This window comes from Chiloscyllium plagiosum, chromosome 14 (genome assembly GCF_004010195.1).
Source record: "Chiloscyllium plagiosum isolate BGI_BamShark_2017 chromosome 14, ASM401019v2, whole genome shotgun sequence".
Taxonomy (NCBI): Eukaryota; Metazoa; Chordata; class Chondrichthyes; order Orectolobiformes; family Hemiscylliidae; genus Chiloscyllium; species Chiloscyllium plagiosum.
Window position 1 is genome coordinate 80,401,953 of NC_057723.1, and position 19,020 is coordinate 80,420,972.

At 47.1% G+C, this 19,020-nt stretch overlaps 1 protein-coding gene across 1 annotated transcript in view; it reads right to left on the reverse strand.

Moving 5' to 3' along the window:
* Window positions 1–3,441: 3,441 nt before the first annotated feature.
* LOC122556870 (M-phase inducer phosphatase 1-B-like) overlaps window positions 3,442–19,020 on the reverse strand; it is a 45,523-nt gene continuing 29,944 nt past the window's right edge. The window contains exons 10-15 of the mRNA XM_043704126.1: window positions 16,974–17,063; window positions 14,539–14,601; window positions 13,465–13,563; window positions 12,714–12,880; window positions 9,932–10,043; window positions 3,442–3,966 (exon numbers count right to left, since the gene is read on the reverse strand). Of these exons, the coding sequence (XP_043560061.1) occupies window positions 3,826–3,966; window positions 9,932–10,043; window positions 12,714–12,880; window positions 13,465–13,563; window positions 14,539–14,601; window positions 16,974–17,063 (672 nt within the window). The 3' untranslated portion in view covers window positions 3,442–3,825. The remainder of the gene's footprint in view (window positions 3,967–9,931; window positions 10,044–12,713; window positions 12,881–13,464; window positions 13,564–14,538; window positions 14,602–16,973; window positions 17,064–19,020) is intronic.

Consider the following 19,020-nt stretch of genomic DNA (forward strand, 5'->3'; position numbering starts at 1 on the left):
ATCATTAAGTTTGCTGAAATTCTCTTCCCCTTAGTCTTCATAACAATCATCTTCCCCAGTTGAAAGCAGCTCAATGGCAAGAATTAAGGTGTTGGAAATGTGACAAACTTGAATTTTCTAGAATACATGTTAATAATTCACTCCCAAGACAAAGTAGGCTCACTGCCAAATGCTCAGATTTTATTGCATGTAACAAATTGAAGTGTATCACTGTCCCGAGGCAGCAAGTTACATTTCGATTGAAATAGTTTACACACAGATATTGAATTGAATTATTGACGAGCATCTAGTGGCTATGATTGGCTCAGTTTCGCTTCAAATAGGACACTGGAGATTATGAGCTTGTTATTTTGGAAAAGCAATGACAATTAAAAGGAGGACTAAAAATAAAAAATAAAATCTTTTAATGGCCATGTAAGAAAGACTAACAAAAACAATGCTTACTGAAGTGCACACCAATATGTAGCACTGCTTTAACTGCAACAAAATGCACAATTTTTAAAAAGTCCATAGGCAGCAATACAGAGAGATAGTAACAATGCAAATTTAATTATAAAAAGTTGTGTTGAGAATAAGAAAAAGGACAGTGTTGAAGGGGTAGTTATTAAACAGATAAACTGACTACATTGAGACCACAGTCTGTGTTCACTAACTTTGTCATTGCGGACAGCCGGTATCTAGCCAATGTGGAGACCCAGCACTCTGCTGTGGAATCTGACCCTGCTCCATTCCTCATGGGTATCAGAGGATCAGTTCAAGAGAGCGCGAGCTCGGTATCTCTCCACCAGCTTTGAAATGTAACCACTCCAAAACCAATCACAGGTGAACTCAAGGGAAGGGAACCCACCTCTCAGCAAACACTGTCTCAATATTTACACGTGTGTCACTGAGACCTCCAAGTCTGAAGCGTATTCTAAGGGAATGCAGGAAGATGTCATGCCTGCAGAAATAATTAGAACATTGAACTTGGTGCCAGTGGGTGGAAGTGGGGAAAATCATTAGTACGTCCCTGGCTGACCATTAGGTCATAGGATCTGATCAACTACATCATGGATTTCAGCACCAAAGATAGATCCTAGACTTGTCAATGGAAAAAAATAATTGCCATGTATGGGAAAATGAAGGTCTAATTTACATGGAATGATTACAGATATATTTTATACAACCTTGTAGCTTGAACATCCTCCCTGCCGTCCTCAGGGGTCTGGCTGGAGAGCTGCTGCTAACCAGGTTAGCTGCGTTATTTACAGTTAGCCCCACTTAGAAGGAATTTAGCTTTCAAATAAAGCAGTGCTCTCTCTCCACTGGAAGAGACTGGTGTTAGAGCAGGAGATGGATTCCCAGTAGCTATGGGCTGCCCCAAAATCATTGTATGTTGGTTTACAGGCACCTAATATGGTTTCCCAAAGAATGAAAAACAATGGCGGAATAGTCAGTGCTAGGAGTATTCCCAGAGTTCCTCACCACTATCCAGGTGAAGATACCTCACCCCAATCTCATCTCCACAAGCTCCTTCTAGTTGGTTACACTTAATCAACATCATTTCTGAACAGCTTTTTCCTCAGCATCCCAATCATTAATAGAGCCTGTTTTACTTGCCTATAAATATGCATCCCATGAAAAAAAAACAAATTAAAACATTTATGCTATATTATATTTGTCTTCAAATAAAACCCCTTTCAGAGCTGCACGCCTTAAATTATTTTGTTTAAAAATATCCAGTTCCAGTTAAAAATTGAACCAAACTGCTAGTCAGCAACCTGGAAGTAAAAAGGGTTTAAAACAACAATAAAATCTGACCCTTCCAAAAAAAAAAGATCCCAAATGTTTGAGGGTGAACAGGTCTCTGCACATACCAAATTCTTCCTGTCTGAAATAAAAATTACATTTCAGCAAGGTAGCAATCAGCCCTTGAGCATTATGCTGACCCTTAAACTTTGGGATAGAGTGGGAGCATCAGGGAACTGGGAAAATCTGTGATCACCATCCAGTGAGTTTTGCGAGAAATCACTGACCAAGTGAAGGTAGGAACAAACTTCACCCAACGTTTTGACACAGAGTGGAACAGTTCAATGCAGTCACTAGACCGGAGGGAGAATGGGTGTGTGTAGAGAAGGCTAAATGGTACTTCAAGTGAGAGCTACAGAAGGAGATGGAGGATAAACAAAAGAGGTGCTATTTTTTCCTCCCCGCAAAAAGGAAAGTCTTATTTTGGATTTCCACTAATTAGAACCACAGTTCTTTAGTTTTCTGTACCCAGAAGCAAGTCTTCCTGAACTGAAATAAATAGCTATTATGGTAAGGAAATCAAGATTTTACCAAATTAATGTATGTTAAAGTAATGGAAACCAGGGTACTAATATAAATGCTAAGCACTTGTCTTCTGCCTTGTACACAGACACTGATGCAGTATTTTAGATACCAGACCCACAACTTGCTGCTACAGTGGGTAGAGCTCACAGCAAGCAAGTACATCACTTGGTACTTGCTTTCCCAGTGCTGGGGAAGCAAAGGGTTGTACTGCATTCGTTGATATTGGCCAGGGCAGCACTGGACAGAGGAGTGTTGCACACAGTGTAAAGCTCACTGCCCAGTGCATGCCAGCTGCAATGTCCATGTCAGGCAGGATCAGGCCATGCCCGCGCCCTTCACGGTCAAACACCCTGAGCCTTTTCAGGTAAAACCATAGCAGCACAAGTACCAGCCCCTTACTTTTCCATGACAGCCTGATTGGACGTTTTTCAAAAATCAAAAGCAAAAATCTCAGAGGCTGGAAATCTGAAATACAGCAGCATCTGCAGAGAGAGAGAAACAGGGAGTTAAGAACAGACTTGCCAGGTTATGATGAAAAGTCACAAGGGTCCAACGGTTCTGTCAGACCTGCTGAGAATTTCCAATTCGGTTTTTGAATAGTCTGGTTGGTTTCTCTACGGCACATGACAGAGCAGCAGGGTGGTGAAAGTAGACAGTTTTGGTCACTGCTCATTACACAACACTGACATCTACCACAGATGCTCTAAGAGGGTCCAGGGGCAGGTACCACATGGAATGTGATGTTGCAGAAGATCCTAGCACCAACAAGACAGCTTGAGAGACAAAATACAAACCCCGTTTGCCAGCATCTGCTCATAGTGTAAGGGGAAAGTCTACTATAACTGGCCGTTCCCAGTTCCGTAATCCTGCGAGCTCAAGGCAACTATGTGATGGAAGATCAGAGAGGTGGACACGTAGCCAGCTATTCTGCCAACTGAGTCATGAGATTGGAAATTTACAGCAAGGCCAACATAGTGGTGAAAACCATAAAGAACCAGGGTTATATAAACCAGAAACAGACATTGCCAGAAAAGCTCAACAGGTCTGGCAGCATCTCTGGAGAGAAAGCAGGGCTAACATTTTTGGGTCCAGTGGCCTGGTTCTGAGGAAGGGTCGCTGGACCAGAAACGTTAACTGTGATTTCTCTTCACAGGTGCTGCCTGACCTGTTGAGCAGGGGGTCAAGAGAGAGAAAGAATGTCACAAGGTCAAAACCAGGAGCTTCTATTAAATTAATGCGGTTATCCTTAAAATAAAATTCTTTGAAGTGATAGTGATTTTAAATTAAAAAAACTTTTGCCTTCCAAATCCACTTTGCACCAACTTGACACATGGTAATAATTATCCTGCTTTCTGACGTTGCAGGATTTAGACTGTCCTTTCGCTGCTGTATCGGGTTGTACAAGAATTGGAAGGTCAAAAATAGCTTAGGACCAGTTTTGGAGGAAACCAGTAAAAGGGCAGCGCCTATCAAAAGGCGAGAGAGAGTTCATTGGCTGCTCCTCTCAGCTGGTCACATCTTCCTGAGTCTGGAGAGGAGGTCCCGCCTCCGACGCTCTCCCGCCCAGGACTTGCTCTTTCTCCGCAACTTCAGCATCTCCTCCTGGAAGGCTTCATGGTCCATGGGACAGTATCTTGGAGGGTCGCAGTAATTCTGCATTACGGGAAAGGAAAGGAAAGGATTTTTTTTTTTAAAAAAAAAGCACATCAGGCAGTCCCAGATTTCAGAAGAGGAGATAATTCATAGTCAGTGCGTGGTGAGGCGGCTGACTGAGAGAAGAATGACATGTCTGATCAAAACCCTTCCCCAGCAGCCAGGAACCCTCAACATGAGAGCAATAGCCTCACAACAGATGATCCACAAAGTGCATGTTTCACAATGGGCTCCTCTCCAGATGAGGTTTCATAAAAGAATCCCGACAGTGCAGAGAGAGACCATTCAGCCCATCGAGACACTCACCAACCCTCTGAGGAGCTTCTCACCCTATCCCCTTAACTCCACATTTCCCTTGGCTAACCCACCCAGCCTGCATGCCCCTGGACACTATGGGCAATGTGGCACAGGCCAATCCACCCTAACCTTCATGGGTTTGGACTGTGGGAGAAACCCATGCAGACACGGACAATGTGCAAACTCCACACAGACAGTCGCCAGAGGCTGGAATCAAATCCGGGTCCCTGGTGCCGTGAGGCAGCAGTGCTAACCACTTTAATTAAAGTGGGATGATTAAAGCCATTTAATTAAAGATTTTCACTTCCCATTAGATATAGTAGAGCAGTTTCCTGAACTTGAAGTTTCCAAAAGCATGTTTAAAAGAGTGGCAATGCTACTTTTGAAATATTGTTGCTCCTCTGAAACATCGGAAGCATTACTGATTTTTTTTTAAAAAAAAGGGGCCTTTATCAGACAGGTAATGAGGCTGCCTGTCAAAGTTGTTTAACATCTAGCTGAATTTTGGGTGCACCAGTCTCCAAAGGACTTCCACATCTTGGACATAGGCCCTCCCTGAGGATCACCACCTTGTGGTGGGAGGCTAAACCGCCTGGAGCATATCATGGCTGACCCTGCCAGGGGCTAAGGTCAAGAGGCAAGTTCCAGACAAAGTGCAATCCATGACAACCTCAACAGCAGAGGAAGATAGCTGAATTTTATTTTTATTCATTCATGGAATGTGGGCATGACTGCCTAGACCAGCACTTACTGCCCATCCCAAATTGCTCAGAGGGCAATTTGAGAGCCAACTACATTGCTGAGGGTCTGTAGTCACATGTAGGCCAGACCAGGAGGATGGCAGTTTCCTTCCCTAAAAAAAAGGCCTCAGTGAACCAGATGGCTTTTCTGACTATGGATTCATGGTCACCATTTCACGCTTAATTCCAGATTTCTTCCTATTGAAAGGAAATTCCACCATCTGCCATGGCAGGATTCGAACCTGGGTCCCCAGAACATTAGCTGGGTCTTTGGATTAGCAGTCCAGTGATAATAGCATAAGATCATCACCTTGGAGAATCAACGGTTGCTATGATGAATGAAGGATATGACTGAGAAGGGTCACCAGTCATCTTGGTCTCTGAGGTCCATTGGGAGGGTGGACTGTACACCAGCTTCTCCACACCCGGGCGTCCTCCCACCAGCCTTACCCAGGCGATCGTCCTATGGCAACCAGCTAGTGGTGGAGGGAGCAGGACGGTGATATCTGGAATCTCTGGTCACAAGCGGACACACCGGGCAATGGGTGTCAGGTTCCCTCATCGCGCTCCTGGGCCAGAGCATTTCAGCAGCTGCTCCAATGACTGAGCAGCTGCGTTTAGGACCTGGTCTGTTCACCCCAATGGAGGGGGGGAAAATAGAAAAATTACCCTAAAACTAGCCTGCCTCCAAACCCCCGACTGGATTACCGCATCCAGAGAGATCACCCACACTTGGATAGAGACAAAGAAGGATAGGCTTTGGAGCCTGGAACGTAAGAACCCTGACTGACCCAGCTAACAGTGAACAACCTGAGAGAACAGACACCATAACCAGAGAGGAGAAAGTGAGGTCTGCAGATGCTGGAGATCAAAGTTGAAACTTTATTGCTGGAACAGCACAGCAGGTCAGGCAGCATCCAGGGAACAGGAGATTCGACGTTTCGGGCACAAGCCCTTCTTCAGGAATGAGCAGAGAGTGTTCAGCAGGAGAAGATAAAAGGTAGGGAGGAGGGACTTGGAGGAGGGGAGTTGGAAATGTGATAGGTGGAAAGAGGTCAAGGTGAGGATGATAGGTCGGAGTAGGATGGAGGCGGAGAGGTCAAGAAGAAGACAGCAGGTCAGGAAGGCGGTGCCGGGCTGGAAGGATCCGGCTGAGACAAGGTGGGGGGAGAGGAGGCCACATCGGGTGCAGCGGATGCTGCAGGGTGGTTGGGTTGGTTCGTCCGGGTGGCCCAGAGGTGCTCCCTGAATCGCTCCGCAAGTAGGCGGCCTGTCTCCCCAATATAGAGGAGGCCACACCGGCTGCAGCGGATGCAGTAGATGATGTGGGTGGAGGTGCAGGTGAATCTGTGGCGGATATGGGAGTTTCCTTTTGGGCCTTGGAGAGGAGTGAGGGGGGAGGTGTGGGCGCAAGTGTTGCACCTCCTGCGGTTGCAAGGGAAGGTGCCGGGAGTGGTGGTTGGGTCGGTGGGGGGTGTGGATCTGACAAGGGAGTCGCGGAGGGAGTGGTCTCTACGGACAGCTGATAGGGGAGGGGAGGGAAATATATCCTTGGTGCTGGGTCTGTTTGGAGGTGGCGGAAGTGACGGCGGATGATGCGCTGTACATGGAGATTGGTGGGGTGGTAGGTGAGGACCAGTGGGGTTCTGTCCTGGTGGCGGTTGGAGGGGCGGGGCTCAAGGGCGGAGGAGCGGGAAGTGGAGGAGGTGCGGTGGAGGGCACCGTCGACCGCGTCGGGGGGGAAATTGCGGTCCTTGAAGAAGGAGGCCGTCTGTGTTGTGCGTATTTTGAACTGGTCCTCCTGGGAGCAGATGCGGCGGAGACGAAGGATTTGGGAGAATGGGATGGCGTTTTTACAGGGGGCAGGATGGGAGGTGGTGTAGTCCAGGTAGCTGTGGGAGTCGGTTGGTTTGTAGTAGATGTCCGTGTTGATTCGGTCGCCTGAGATAGAAACAGAAAGGTCTAGGAAGGGGAGGGAGGAGTCCGAGACTGTTGACCTCTCCGCCTCCATCCTACTCCGACCTATCACCCTCACCTTGACCTCTTTCCACCTATCACATTTCCAACTCCCCTCCTCCAAGTCCCTCCTCCCTACCTTTTATCTTCTCCTGCTGAACACTCTCTGCTCATTCCTGAAGAAGGGCTTGTGCCCGAAACGTCGAATCTCCTGTTCCCTGGATGCTGCCTGACCTGCTGTGCTGTTCCAGCAATAAAGTTTCAACCATAACCAGAGAACCAAAGAGAGATTCAGATTGACCTAGCTGCTCTCGCCTACAGACGAAGGGCAGCTGCAGGTGGTGACACCTTCTTTGGGAAAGGGAAGCCCAGAATTCCTGGTGTTGGATCCATCAGTTGCCTTTGAACGTCCCATGGGGATCAACGTGAGACTCATGACCATCTGCCTGATGCCCACTGATCAGCAGATGGCTACGGTTGGGAACACTTATGCCCCAACCCTTAACTTGGAAGAGTACTTTGTATGCCAAACTTGCCACGCTGTCGTCAAGTATCCCCAAAGAAAACTATCATTCCTCTGGGAATGATCAATGCCAGGGTTGGTGAAGACCTTAACGTTTGGAATGGCACTATGGGAAGGGAAGGTGTTGACAATGTCAACCCCAATGGAGTCCTTCTTCTCAGTGTGCCGAGTACAAACTCACCATCACCAACACGGTCCATCAGAAAGATAAACTCAGTCTCTGGGGGGCACCCATGCCCCGAACAATGGCATCCCATTGATGACACCGTCGTTCGCTCCGGGAGGCTTTGGGACTGGGGGACACACGCGCACACACACCCGTAAAAGGGAGCCCAAAAGCAAAATGGCCAACTGACAATACCTTGGAAATGCAGCAGTTGGCAGATGCCAATCACACAAGAGGCTTCTCCACCACCACATAGGATCCAGGCCACCATGGCCTAAACCCCTTGCTCTAGAGACAGTAAAGCTGCTCAAGGATATTGAGGCAATAAACATCCCCTGGACAGAGCACTTCCAAGACTTCCTCAACCGTAACAACAACATTAACTTGGAAACCATCAACCAAACTGCCAAGAGATCCATTCCAGTGTGACTCAAACACAGGATGTCATAACAAGGCTGCTGGTCCTGATGGGATTCCTGCAGATATCCTAATGGAGTATGGCCCACAGCTCCACGAACATATCCATTCTCATGAAGAACTTCCCTCGGAGCTCAGAGATGCTCTGATTGTGACCATGTTCACAAAAGGATGGCAAGGCTGACTGTGGGAATTTCAGAGGCTTCTTATCAATCCCTGGCAAATCCAGTCACGATGTGTCTGCTCTGATTGGTTCATCAGGGAGGCTAAGGCTGCTTAATACCGGTGACAGCACTGAGCAACCACAGATTGGCGTCTGAGCCTTTCACCATGGAGACTGGGGTCAAGTGGGACTGCATCATCACACCCACCCTGTTCACCATCCTCACTGTCACTGTCCTCTATCTCACGGGCCAAAACCTGCCAGAGGGAATTCAAGCTGTTTACCGTGTGGACGGCAGGCTGTTCAACTTTCATAGGTTCAAGGGCAAGGTCTCCACCACCACCATCTTGGAGGGTCAAGATGCTGACAACACCATTGCAGCACGCACTCTTCGGAAGACCTGCATCAGTGGCTTTGCCAAGGCATAAGCTCCGGAGCCTTATTCTTAAAACAAAAACTCTAGTACTGCATCAATCACCACCGAGCCCCGCCACCCCTCTTACAATGAGGGGCAACTATCTCCCTGAAAATGTGGACCATTTCCTAGACCACTGCAGCCTTCTCTCTTCTAATGCCAATATCGACGTGCAAATCCAACAACCTGTGAGCCAGGCCATCGAACCTGTGCCATTCTCAGAAGGGTGTGTGAGGACCATGATCTATAGGCCGACACTCTCCAAAGCTGGTCATCCTTCCCACGCTGCCAAACGGAGCTGAAACATTGACTACCAACAATAGGCACCTTTAGGCACTGGAACAACACCAGAGATCCCGACGGAAAATCCTGTGGCCCAGCTCCAAAGGCAAGTAGAGTAACACCAGTGTCTTGGAGGAGGCCAACATAGGCAGCATCACCACCACCATCATCATTCAACAGCAACTCCAATGGACCAGCCATGTCATCTCCACACCCAGCTCACTCCTCTCAAAACAGTGAATGTTCTCCCCGCTGAAGGTCAGTGTGCCTCTCATGGTCAAAAGAAACTCTTCAAAAGATAACATCCGGACTAACCTCCAGAAATTCCACATCAACAACTGGGAGGACGTCACCTGGCAGGGAGTCACATTGTACAGAACCGATTTCCACTGAGCAAGGAGAGACAGGCATCACAAAGGCACCGTTCCCCCCAGCACCATCAACCTCCATTACCACCCACCAATGGTCACATTGGAATCAGAGACCCCAGACTTGCCATCTCAAGACCCACAAATAGGCACCCTTAGCACTGCTGTCTCAGTACCAGGGACCCAGGTTCGATTCCTCCCTCAGGTGACTGTCCATGTGGAGTTTGCACATTCCCCCTGTGTCTGTTACAGTTTCCTCCGGGTGCTCTAATCTTGTCCTTGGGCTGGGAGTGGTAAAGATTGTGAAATGACAAGTTTTCCTGGAGAGGCTGGAGTGTGTAATCTCACTGATAAACCCACGTTACAGGCATCACCACAACGTTGGGAGGCACAAAGAGCCAAAAACTCAACAAAGGGCACTTGCTGGTACTCAGGATTAACTTGGTTTACTTGATTTACACAGAGAAGGATTGCAGTCCCAACAGTGCATCATCCAGTGAGAATGTTCAGTCTGGGTTAGATGCTCTGGAGTAGGCAATAGGCCCAGATATAAAAAGGTGATAAAACACCACGAATTCAGAATGAGTTTGTCCAGTGTGCTTCACTAGAATCCCTCCAGCCTCCCAGCCATTACTTACCACAAACTGAGGGAAAAAAGCCTTATAGCCTCCTTTCAGGATGTAGAGCTCTGGATAGTACAGGTTTGGGTATTCGTTCAGACTCCTGTCCTCCTCCCGCACCAACCGGCACCTTGGGGATGAAATAAACCAGATTGGTATACACAGTGCAGCAGTAAGACCCTACAACATGCAAAGCTGCTTTGTGGTAAACGTCTGCGGTCGTATGGGCCTTTCCCAACTGCCTTTCACCAAGGCAGAGACCAACACCACACCATCCCATTGGTGCAGCTTGTCCATAGAGATTTAACATCACAGCAAAGGAGCATCTGGGTTTTATTGTGGGGGGAGGGAGAGGAGAAGACAGAAAAACACACAGACAGAGACAAAGCCAGCAGTGGATGGCAATGTCACTAATACTCCTGAGATTCCAGCTAATGTTCCGAAACAAATGCGAGCACTTCAGACATGGGATCCAGGAGCTCCTACCTGCTGTAGCCTTGATACAGCCTTACTTATCCTGCCATTATGAATGAGTTTTAATTAATTAATTATCTTATTCACCCATGCTGCTTTTCATATACAAACTTGTGATAAAGTGTTAATATTCATAAAGTTAAAAAGACGGTGTACCAGAGGGGCACCAAGCAGCTAGGTCCTTCCTCTACAGTACAGCAGCAGCCCATTTCCAACGGCTCCCAATGAACAATACTCCCCGTCTCAGATTGCCTGACACAGGATCCTTCATTCAGAGTAAATCACAGGCTCCTCCCCTCATCCACTCCTCTGGGTGATGCTGACTGCCCACCGAAGAGTGCTCCCATCACCTGCTCCAGTATTAGTGTCACCAGCCGTGCACACAGTCCCTTGAACAGAAAGCTACAGTACTTTTCCTGAAGAGACCAAACAGGGAGCTTTGTATTTTTGACGTGGACCGAACTCACCATAACCAGGTCCTGCTGGATTCGTAGGGTCAGATGTACAGCATGGAAACAGACCCTTCAGCCCAACCCGTCCATGCTGACCAGATATCCCAACCCAATCTAGTCCCACCAGCCAGCATCCAGCCCACATCCATCCAAACCCTTCCTATTCATATACCCATCCAATTGCCTTTTAAATGCTGTAATTGTACCAGCCTCTACCGCGTCCTCTGGCAGCTCATTCCATACACGTACCACCCTCTGAAAAAGTTGCCCCTTAGGTCTCTTTTATATCTTTCCCCCCCTCACTCCAAAACATGAATGTGCTTTCCCATAGTTGCTATTGCATAGCGATCAGGGTCACATCTGAGCTGAAGCTGAGTCAGCAGCAAGTGAGAAAGTTATGGGTTTAAGACTCAATCCAGAGCCTTGAGCACCAAATATGAGCAGGTGCTCCTGGGAAGCAGTGAGGCAGTGCTGCATTGTCAGGGGCCAAAGCTTCCAGATGCAGGTCTTTGTAGGTTGATGTAAAATAACCCTAAGGTGCTACCTGGGAGAGAGGCAGCAGCTTAATTACCCCTGATCAACAATCACTGGAATCAGATTATGTAGCTATCACCAACTAGCTGTTTATGGGATCTTGCTGTGCCCAGATGGTCTGTTATGTTTCTTGCGTTACATAGCGACACTTCTAAAGTATCGCATTGCTTTTTTTAATGCTCTTAAAGGACCTAACAACCAATCATTTTGCATAACCATTTCCTCTCTTGATCTAGCAATAAAATCACATTGAGTAGTGCACAACCAATAAGCAATCAGGAAGACCTTCATGATACTCAAAAAGGGATGCTTTCAAGTGATCTGTTGAAATTTTAGGCAAGTTCTTATCTCTACACATCCTTGGCTCTTTATGCAAGTAATGTTAGCCTTACAGTTTACCCTAGAGCAGGTTTCTGCCTGAAATGTAAATCTGGGACCATCTCCTCACATTGGATGGCCTGGTGTGAGAATCATTACAGTAATTATAACACTACATTTATATCATGTGATGCACTCACCTCTACACAGGGGAAGATTGAAAATGTCATTTCACAAGAAATGCCCTTTAAAACCATCTGCAAGAGGAAAGTCATCGAGCCATCCAGGATGGAAACAGACCCTTTGACCCTACCAGTCTGTACCGACCATAATCCCAAACTAAATCGCCCCACCTGCCTGCTCCCAACTCATGGCCCTCCAAACCTTTCCTATTCACGTACTTATCAAGATGTCTTTTAAACATTGTAAATTGTACCTACATCCAGCACTTCCTGAGGTACATTTTGCACATGAACCTCTGTAAAAGAAAGGCCGCTCATGTCGGTTTTAAATCTTTCTCCTTTCACCTTAAAAACTCGCTCATCCTAGGGAAGAGACACCTACCATTCACCTTATTCGTGCCCCTCATGATTTTATAAACCTCGATCAGGTCACCTCTCAACCTCCTACGCCCCAGTGAAAGAAATCTCAGCCTATCCAGCCTTTCTTTATAACTCAAACCCTCCATACCCGGCAACATCCTGGTAAACCTCTTCCGAACCCTCTCCAGAGTAATAAATTCCTTCCTCTAACAGGACAACCAGAACTGGACATGGTGCTCCATGGTTGAAGTGCCATTAAATGATGGGATGGAGTACAAGGCTCAGTTTGGTCTAATGAGCTCTTTGTGGGAGAAGCGAGCTAACCCACACCATTCCTCAATCAGCTGAAGGCTTTCCTTCAGGTTTGGGTGGCTGAGAGATCAGAAACTGCTCATGGGGAGGTGCCAAATCCCTTTGCACCCTTCACTACGCTCAACACCCTCCTCATGGAGATCTTGAAAATAATTAAATGCAGCTCACATCTTCGGTCCACGCTCTGATGAAAATTCACAGTGGAAAACTATTATCAACCTCTTGGCATCGGAGCTGGGAATTATGGGTTTCTTGAAGAAATAGTCAACGCAATCGTCAGCTTTGTGAAGGTTCAGGGCACCCTGGGAAAAGCACAGGCAGCAGGAATGGTCAGTCTGGAAGGAGAATTAGCAGGACACATCCAAACAAGCATTATCCAGAAACAGTTACAACTGGGGCAAGAACACAATCAATGGTTAGTAACTGCAAATTCCCAACAATTCACATCCACACCCAACGGGGTAAATTAATTGGGAGTTCAAAATGAGAATTACGGGCAAGGAGACTCTGGCTAGGCAAAGACAGGAGTTCCCATTTGTTAACCTAACAACTGGCCACAACAAATTGTCCTTTCAGGATAAGGGGTAAGCCAATCAGGACTGAGATAAGGAAGAATGTCTTCACTCGGAGTCGCGAACCTGCGGAATTCTCTCCCACAGGGAGCTGTTGGGGCCAGTTTCTTCGATATATCCAAGAGGGAGCTGGACGTTGGCCTGGTGGCTCAAGGATTCAAGTGGCACGGAGAGAGGGCGGGAATGGGATACTGAGGCTGTATGATCAGCCCGTGATCATATTGAATGGTGACGCAGGCTCGAAGGCTGAACGGCCTACTCCATGCACCTACTTTCTACATTTCTTCACGAGGACATATGTAGGGTCACAATTTAAGAAAGAGCATTTCTCTATCCCCTGCACTTACCCGGATATGACCTCCCTCAAACTCATAGGGATAGCGGCAGTCAACGATGTAGCATCCTTCCAAAACATGGTCATATTCTCCACATAGGACCTTCACCATCTGTGGGAAAGCCACACTTTACAGCATAGATACTTCCTGTGCTGACACAGACACAGACAATTGGCTGAAGGATGGGAAACTACATCATAACTTGTGACATCATGTGGGGAGGGGTGCGCAGGGAAAACACAACATTTCAACGTCTTGAATTCCATCCTGGTAAAACCTGCAGGCCACCCACTGCAGTGTAATCACTCTGTGGTCTCATTCCCAGTGAGTCTCAGTCAAAAATACAAATGGCATTGGGCAAAAAAAAAAAGTTAACAAAACAGAACAGCACCAGTGATTAGATTAGATTAAATTAGATTCCATACTGTGTGGAAACAGGCCCTTTGGCCCAACCAGTCCACACCGAAGAGTAACCCACCCAGACCCATTTCCCTCTGACAAATGCACCTAATACTATGGACAATTTAGCATGGGCAATTCATCTTTGTGACTGTGGGAGGAAACGAGAGCACCCAGTGCTGTGACTTAATAGTTGCAGATATAGAGACCAGGGACACTAGACTGCCCCCTGATCTCCCACATCTGACAGGAGGAGCATAGCATTGCATTGGCTGCCATCTCTGCCCCTTTAACAACTAGCAGACTTGTGGGGAGAATGGTGGAAAAAACAAAAAAGACTTTTAGCTTACCCTTACCTTGTTGTTGCTCCCTCTTCACCTACACTCACTGAGATCTAACCAGCAGCACCTCAATCACAAAGCAGCTCCTTGTAGAAATGGCCATGGAACAAGCCACAGCCATGCTTCCCTCCCACACTGAGCTCAATGCCCTGCGTTTACCCTCTCCACCTTGTCACATGCTTTCCCAGATAAAGACCCGGATCTCCTAAGCTAGGGCCCAGAGGGTCTTGTTTGGAATTGGCGGCCCGGATGAAGTCTAAATGAAATCTCTCCACTTCTCTCTCCCAGCTACACAGACACCAGCTCTGTTATAAACACAAGCAGCTCCAGGTTCAGTGGAACATACCGTTTCTGGAGAGATGTACTTCAAATCGCCGTGCTTACCCATTACTGTGGGCAATGCATACACCTGCCAAACAAAAAGACAGAAACCGTTAGCACCTCAAACAGGAAGCTCAGGCTTTCAACATCACATCAGCCGCGAGCCAGCCTATGGAGGGAAAGGTGTCATTAGAATCATAGAACCCCTCCAGTGTGGGAGCAGGCCATTCAGCCCTTGAGTCCACTCCAGCCCTCTGAAGAGCTTCCTACCCAACCCAAATACCTTATCACTAATGCTGCACTTCCCATGGCTAACCCACCTAACCTGCATATCCCTGGACACTATGGAGCAATTTAGCATTAGATTAAATTACTTACAGTGTGGAAACAGGCCCTTCGGCCCAACAAGTCCACACCAACCCGCTGGAGCGCAACCCACCCAGACCCATTCCCCTACATTTACCCCTTCACCTAACAATACGGGCAACTCAGCCTGGCCAATTCACCTAACCTACACATCTTTGGACTGTGGGAGGAAACCGGAGCACTCGGAGGAAACCCACGCAGACGTGGGGAGAATGTGCAAACTCCACACAGGCAGTCGCCTGAGGCGGGAACTGAACTCAGGTCTCTGGCGCTGTGAGGCAGCAGTGGTCAATCCACCTTAACCTTGGACTGTGGGAGGAAACCGGAGCACCCAGAGGAAATCCATGCAGACAATCACCTAGGCTGGAATCGAACCCTGGTCCCTGTCACTGAGGCAGCAGTGCTAACCACTGAGCTGAATCTGGTATTCCCAGGCAGTCTCCCACCCAGATATTAATCAGACCAGAGTCAGCTTAGCTTCAGAGATCAAGCAGCATTTTCAGACTAGCATGGCTGTAGGCACAGGCTACTGGTAACTCCCATCACAAACAACAGAGCAAAGCTGCAACACTATTTGCCTGTTTTAACACAATGAAGTTCCCCAAACTCATCCAGTTTCACAAAAGACCCCGATCGGATTTATTTTTCACTCATTAGTTTTCTGTCTCTCCCCAGTTACTCTCAGGAAAGTTGTTGTGAGCTCTCTCGCTCTGCTGTCCACCTGGTATAGGTTATAATCAATAACACTGTCAGGGAATTCCAAGATTCTGACCCAGCGGAAGCAAATGAGCGGTGATATATTTCCCAGTCAGGATGGTGTGGGACTGAAGGGGGTGATGTTCCCATCAATCTGCCCTTCTCCCTCTAGGAGAGGTTGGTAGAGATGGATAGTGCAAATGGAGGGGGTTTGGAAATCTATGACACCCACTCACACAACTAGGAGTGAGAGGGCTCACCATCCGAGCAGGGGAGAAAAGGGTCAGAGAGTTTGGAAAAGCTATCAAAGCCAAGACAGAGTTCAGGAGAAAGACTTTGACAACGTCAGGGCACAGCAACCGAAGAGTGAGCAATGGAGATATGTGAAACATTCCAAAGGCCTGGTGCTTCAAAAGATTTTGAATTCTTTCAACGAAATGTGAAGTGTTTTAAATATGAAAGAGAAAAAAATAAAGAAAGGTCACTTTGGATATTTGCTCACTAATTTGCCTGATCCAAAAGGTATTAAGCCAGAGATATCCTGCTCACTACATGTCACAGGTACAGGTTGTTCTGCTGTAACACTCATTTCATCAACGCAAATTGTGTAAGGCGATTGATGAATAAGGAACACTTTGTAACGCGTGACCTTTTAGAAGATGTGTTGGCCCTAACGCAATTAGATTGCCAACACTAAGTGCCTTTTCGAAAGCGTGATTTTTCCATAACGACGTAGAGGAACTGCCTGTACAAAAGGTAAGGCACCAATGGCTGAGTGAGTAAAGGCACTGCGTAAAGTAGCACAAAAATCTCAGTCTGCAGGATTCCAGGACTGCATCAGGTCATGGCACCAGGTAAGGCAAGTGATATTGATCATGTTGCTTGTGGGTTAGAGAGATGGACAGGAGAATCAGATACAAAGCCCCTTCTTGAAGGGTCATTTCAGAGGACAGGTTGTTTAAGCTGGGGGGATTATTTCCCTGGGCTGCGAAAGTTGAGGACATCTGACACACACGATGAGAACTAGGTGGCATCCCCCACCCCTACATCAAGACGAGGAAATATTTAGACCCCTCTTTCCACGAGGGGGGTGTGGAATGTCAGATCAATTGAAACGTTCACTAGAGATGGCTGGTTATGAGGTGGTCAGGCATTGATGTATATGGGTTGAAGCTAGGTAATGGACTGTGGCCTAATCATTTCTAGCCGAAAAGTTGAGCACGTCTGTGGAACCACATATCTCAGTAGCTCAACAACATGCATTGACCAGGCTCCCACAGTGACAACCAAGTGGAGGAAAGCATTGGGGACCTCTTGGCATGCAAAAAGCCCCTGACAGGGGTTGGGAAAAATAGATTGTGTAGCAATAGATTTCAAAAAAGTTGAAGAAAAGCTCACTTTGGAAAAGTTCCCTATCAGCTCTACAGCATTCCTCTCCTCACCGAGAAGTTTGGTCACATCCACGTTGGAGGTGGTCACTGCTTGGCTCTGTAAAAGGAAAGAAGAACATCTAACAGTTTACACGGAATTTGTGTCAATTACAGAACTGAACGTAAATTAATTTTCAAACAGCTCTTGAGAATTAACAGCCAAAGATCAAAACACACGCAGGGCGTCCAAAACCCCTGTAGATTTCCCCAAGCCCCCAATGTGCCTGACAGAAATTATAATAAAGACAATAACGTTATAGCATTCACTTCTTAAATTGCAAGGTATTAATTGTGCAGCATCAATCCTTCACAAAAGGCCATTTTCTTGGAATCATTGGCCTGTTTCCGCACTAAGGGATTCATTCAGCTCATCGCGCCCATGCTGACTCACCAAACAGCACCCCACCCATTCCCAAAGACCTGCTCTACCCTGTAATCCTGCATCTCCCATGGCTAACCCACCTATCCTGCACATTCCTGGACACTATGGGACAATTTAGCATGGCCAATCCACCCCAACCTACACATCTTTGGACTATGGGAGGAAACTGGAGCACCTGCAGCTAACCCACTCAGACATGGAGAACATGTAAACACCTCAAAGACAGCCACAGTGACCAGAGGGTGGAATCGAACCCGGGTCCCCAGACAGATAGCAGTGCTAACCACTGAGCCACCGCTCCGCCCAGTGATAATTCTAATCATTCCCATGTCTAGGAATCAAAATGCAAGCAACAAGGTCACTCACTAGTCCAATTTCAAATGATGCAGACTAAAAGGAATCAGCAGAAACTGAAGAACAACAAAACCAACAGCAGTATTTCACTAACTTACAGCAAGGAGTAAAGGCAGCCCTCAAGGCTGCTGGGAGGAAGGAGGTGGAGTATTTCCCCTGAGGTGAATAGCCTGAGATTCAAATTATTCAACATTCTGGTTTCTATTGGGAGTGGGCGAACAGTCCTATGAAGGAGGTGCCAGCATTTTCTTGCAGGGTGCTCAGTCTAACCCAGACCGGGAGTAACTGTACTTAAACCACCTCTGAATCTCCAAGCCTTTAGCACTCACCCCTCTGCTGTTGAGATAGCACAGCTGATCCAATAATCCTCACCTTCCCTTCCCTGGGTTTTCCCCATAATCCTCTATTCTCTTACTGATTAAAAACCAGTGTGTGATTCATCACCAGATTTCTTCGCTGTTAACAGGTTAACATAGAGATCGGTTTCAAACATCGTTGACAATCTCAATTTGCCCATCAGCCCCGTGGAAATCTGGGCAGGCAGCAGGGAGGGCCATAATGGATCAGCGTGAGGGGCAACATGGAGAGGGCAGCACATTAAACAAGTGACAACTCGTCCATGCTGCCCAAGCTTCCAGAACTAAACTAGTCCCATTTTCCTGCGTTTGACCCATCTCCCTCGAAACGCAACCCTCTTAAAAGCCATCCTAACAAGAAAAACATGAATTTCTTAGAAACTGAAGTATTTAAATTGACATGACAAGCATAAGATTGCAGAAAACCTTTTAGAATTATGCATTAAAATTAGAATCCCTACAGTGTGGAAACAGGCCCTTCAGCCCAACAAGTTCACACCAGCCCACTGAAGAGTTACCCACCCAGATCCATTCCCCTACCCTATTATCCTGTATTTACCCGAGTAATGCCCCTAACTTGCACATCCCTGGACACTATGGGCAATTTAACATGACCAATCCACACTAACCTGCACATCTTTAGATTGTGGGAGAAAGCCAGAACACCCAGAGGAAATCCACGCAGACACAGGGAGAATGTGACCAAGACTAGGGGGCACATTTTTAAAGGTGAGAGGAGAGAGATTTTAAGACAGACATGAAAGGCAAATTTTGTTTTTTTTTTGCACAGAGGGTGGTTCATGTGTGGAATGAATTTCCAGAGGAAGTGATGGATGTGGGTGCAGTTATAACGTTTAAAAGACATTTGGATAAGTTCATGAGCAGGAAAGGTTTGGAGGGATATGGACCAGGAGCAGGCAGGT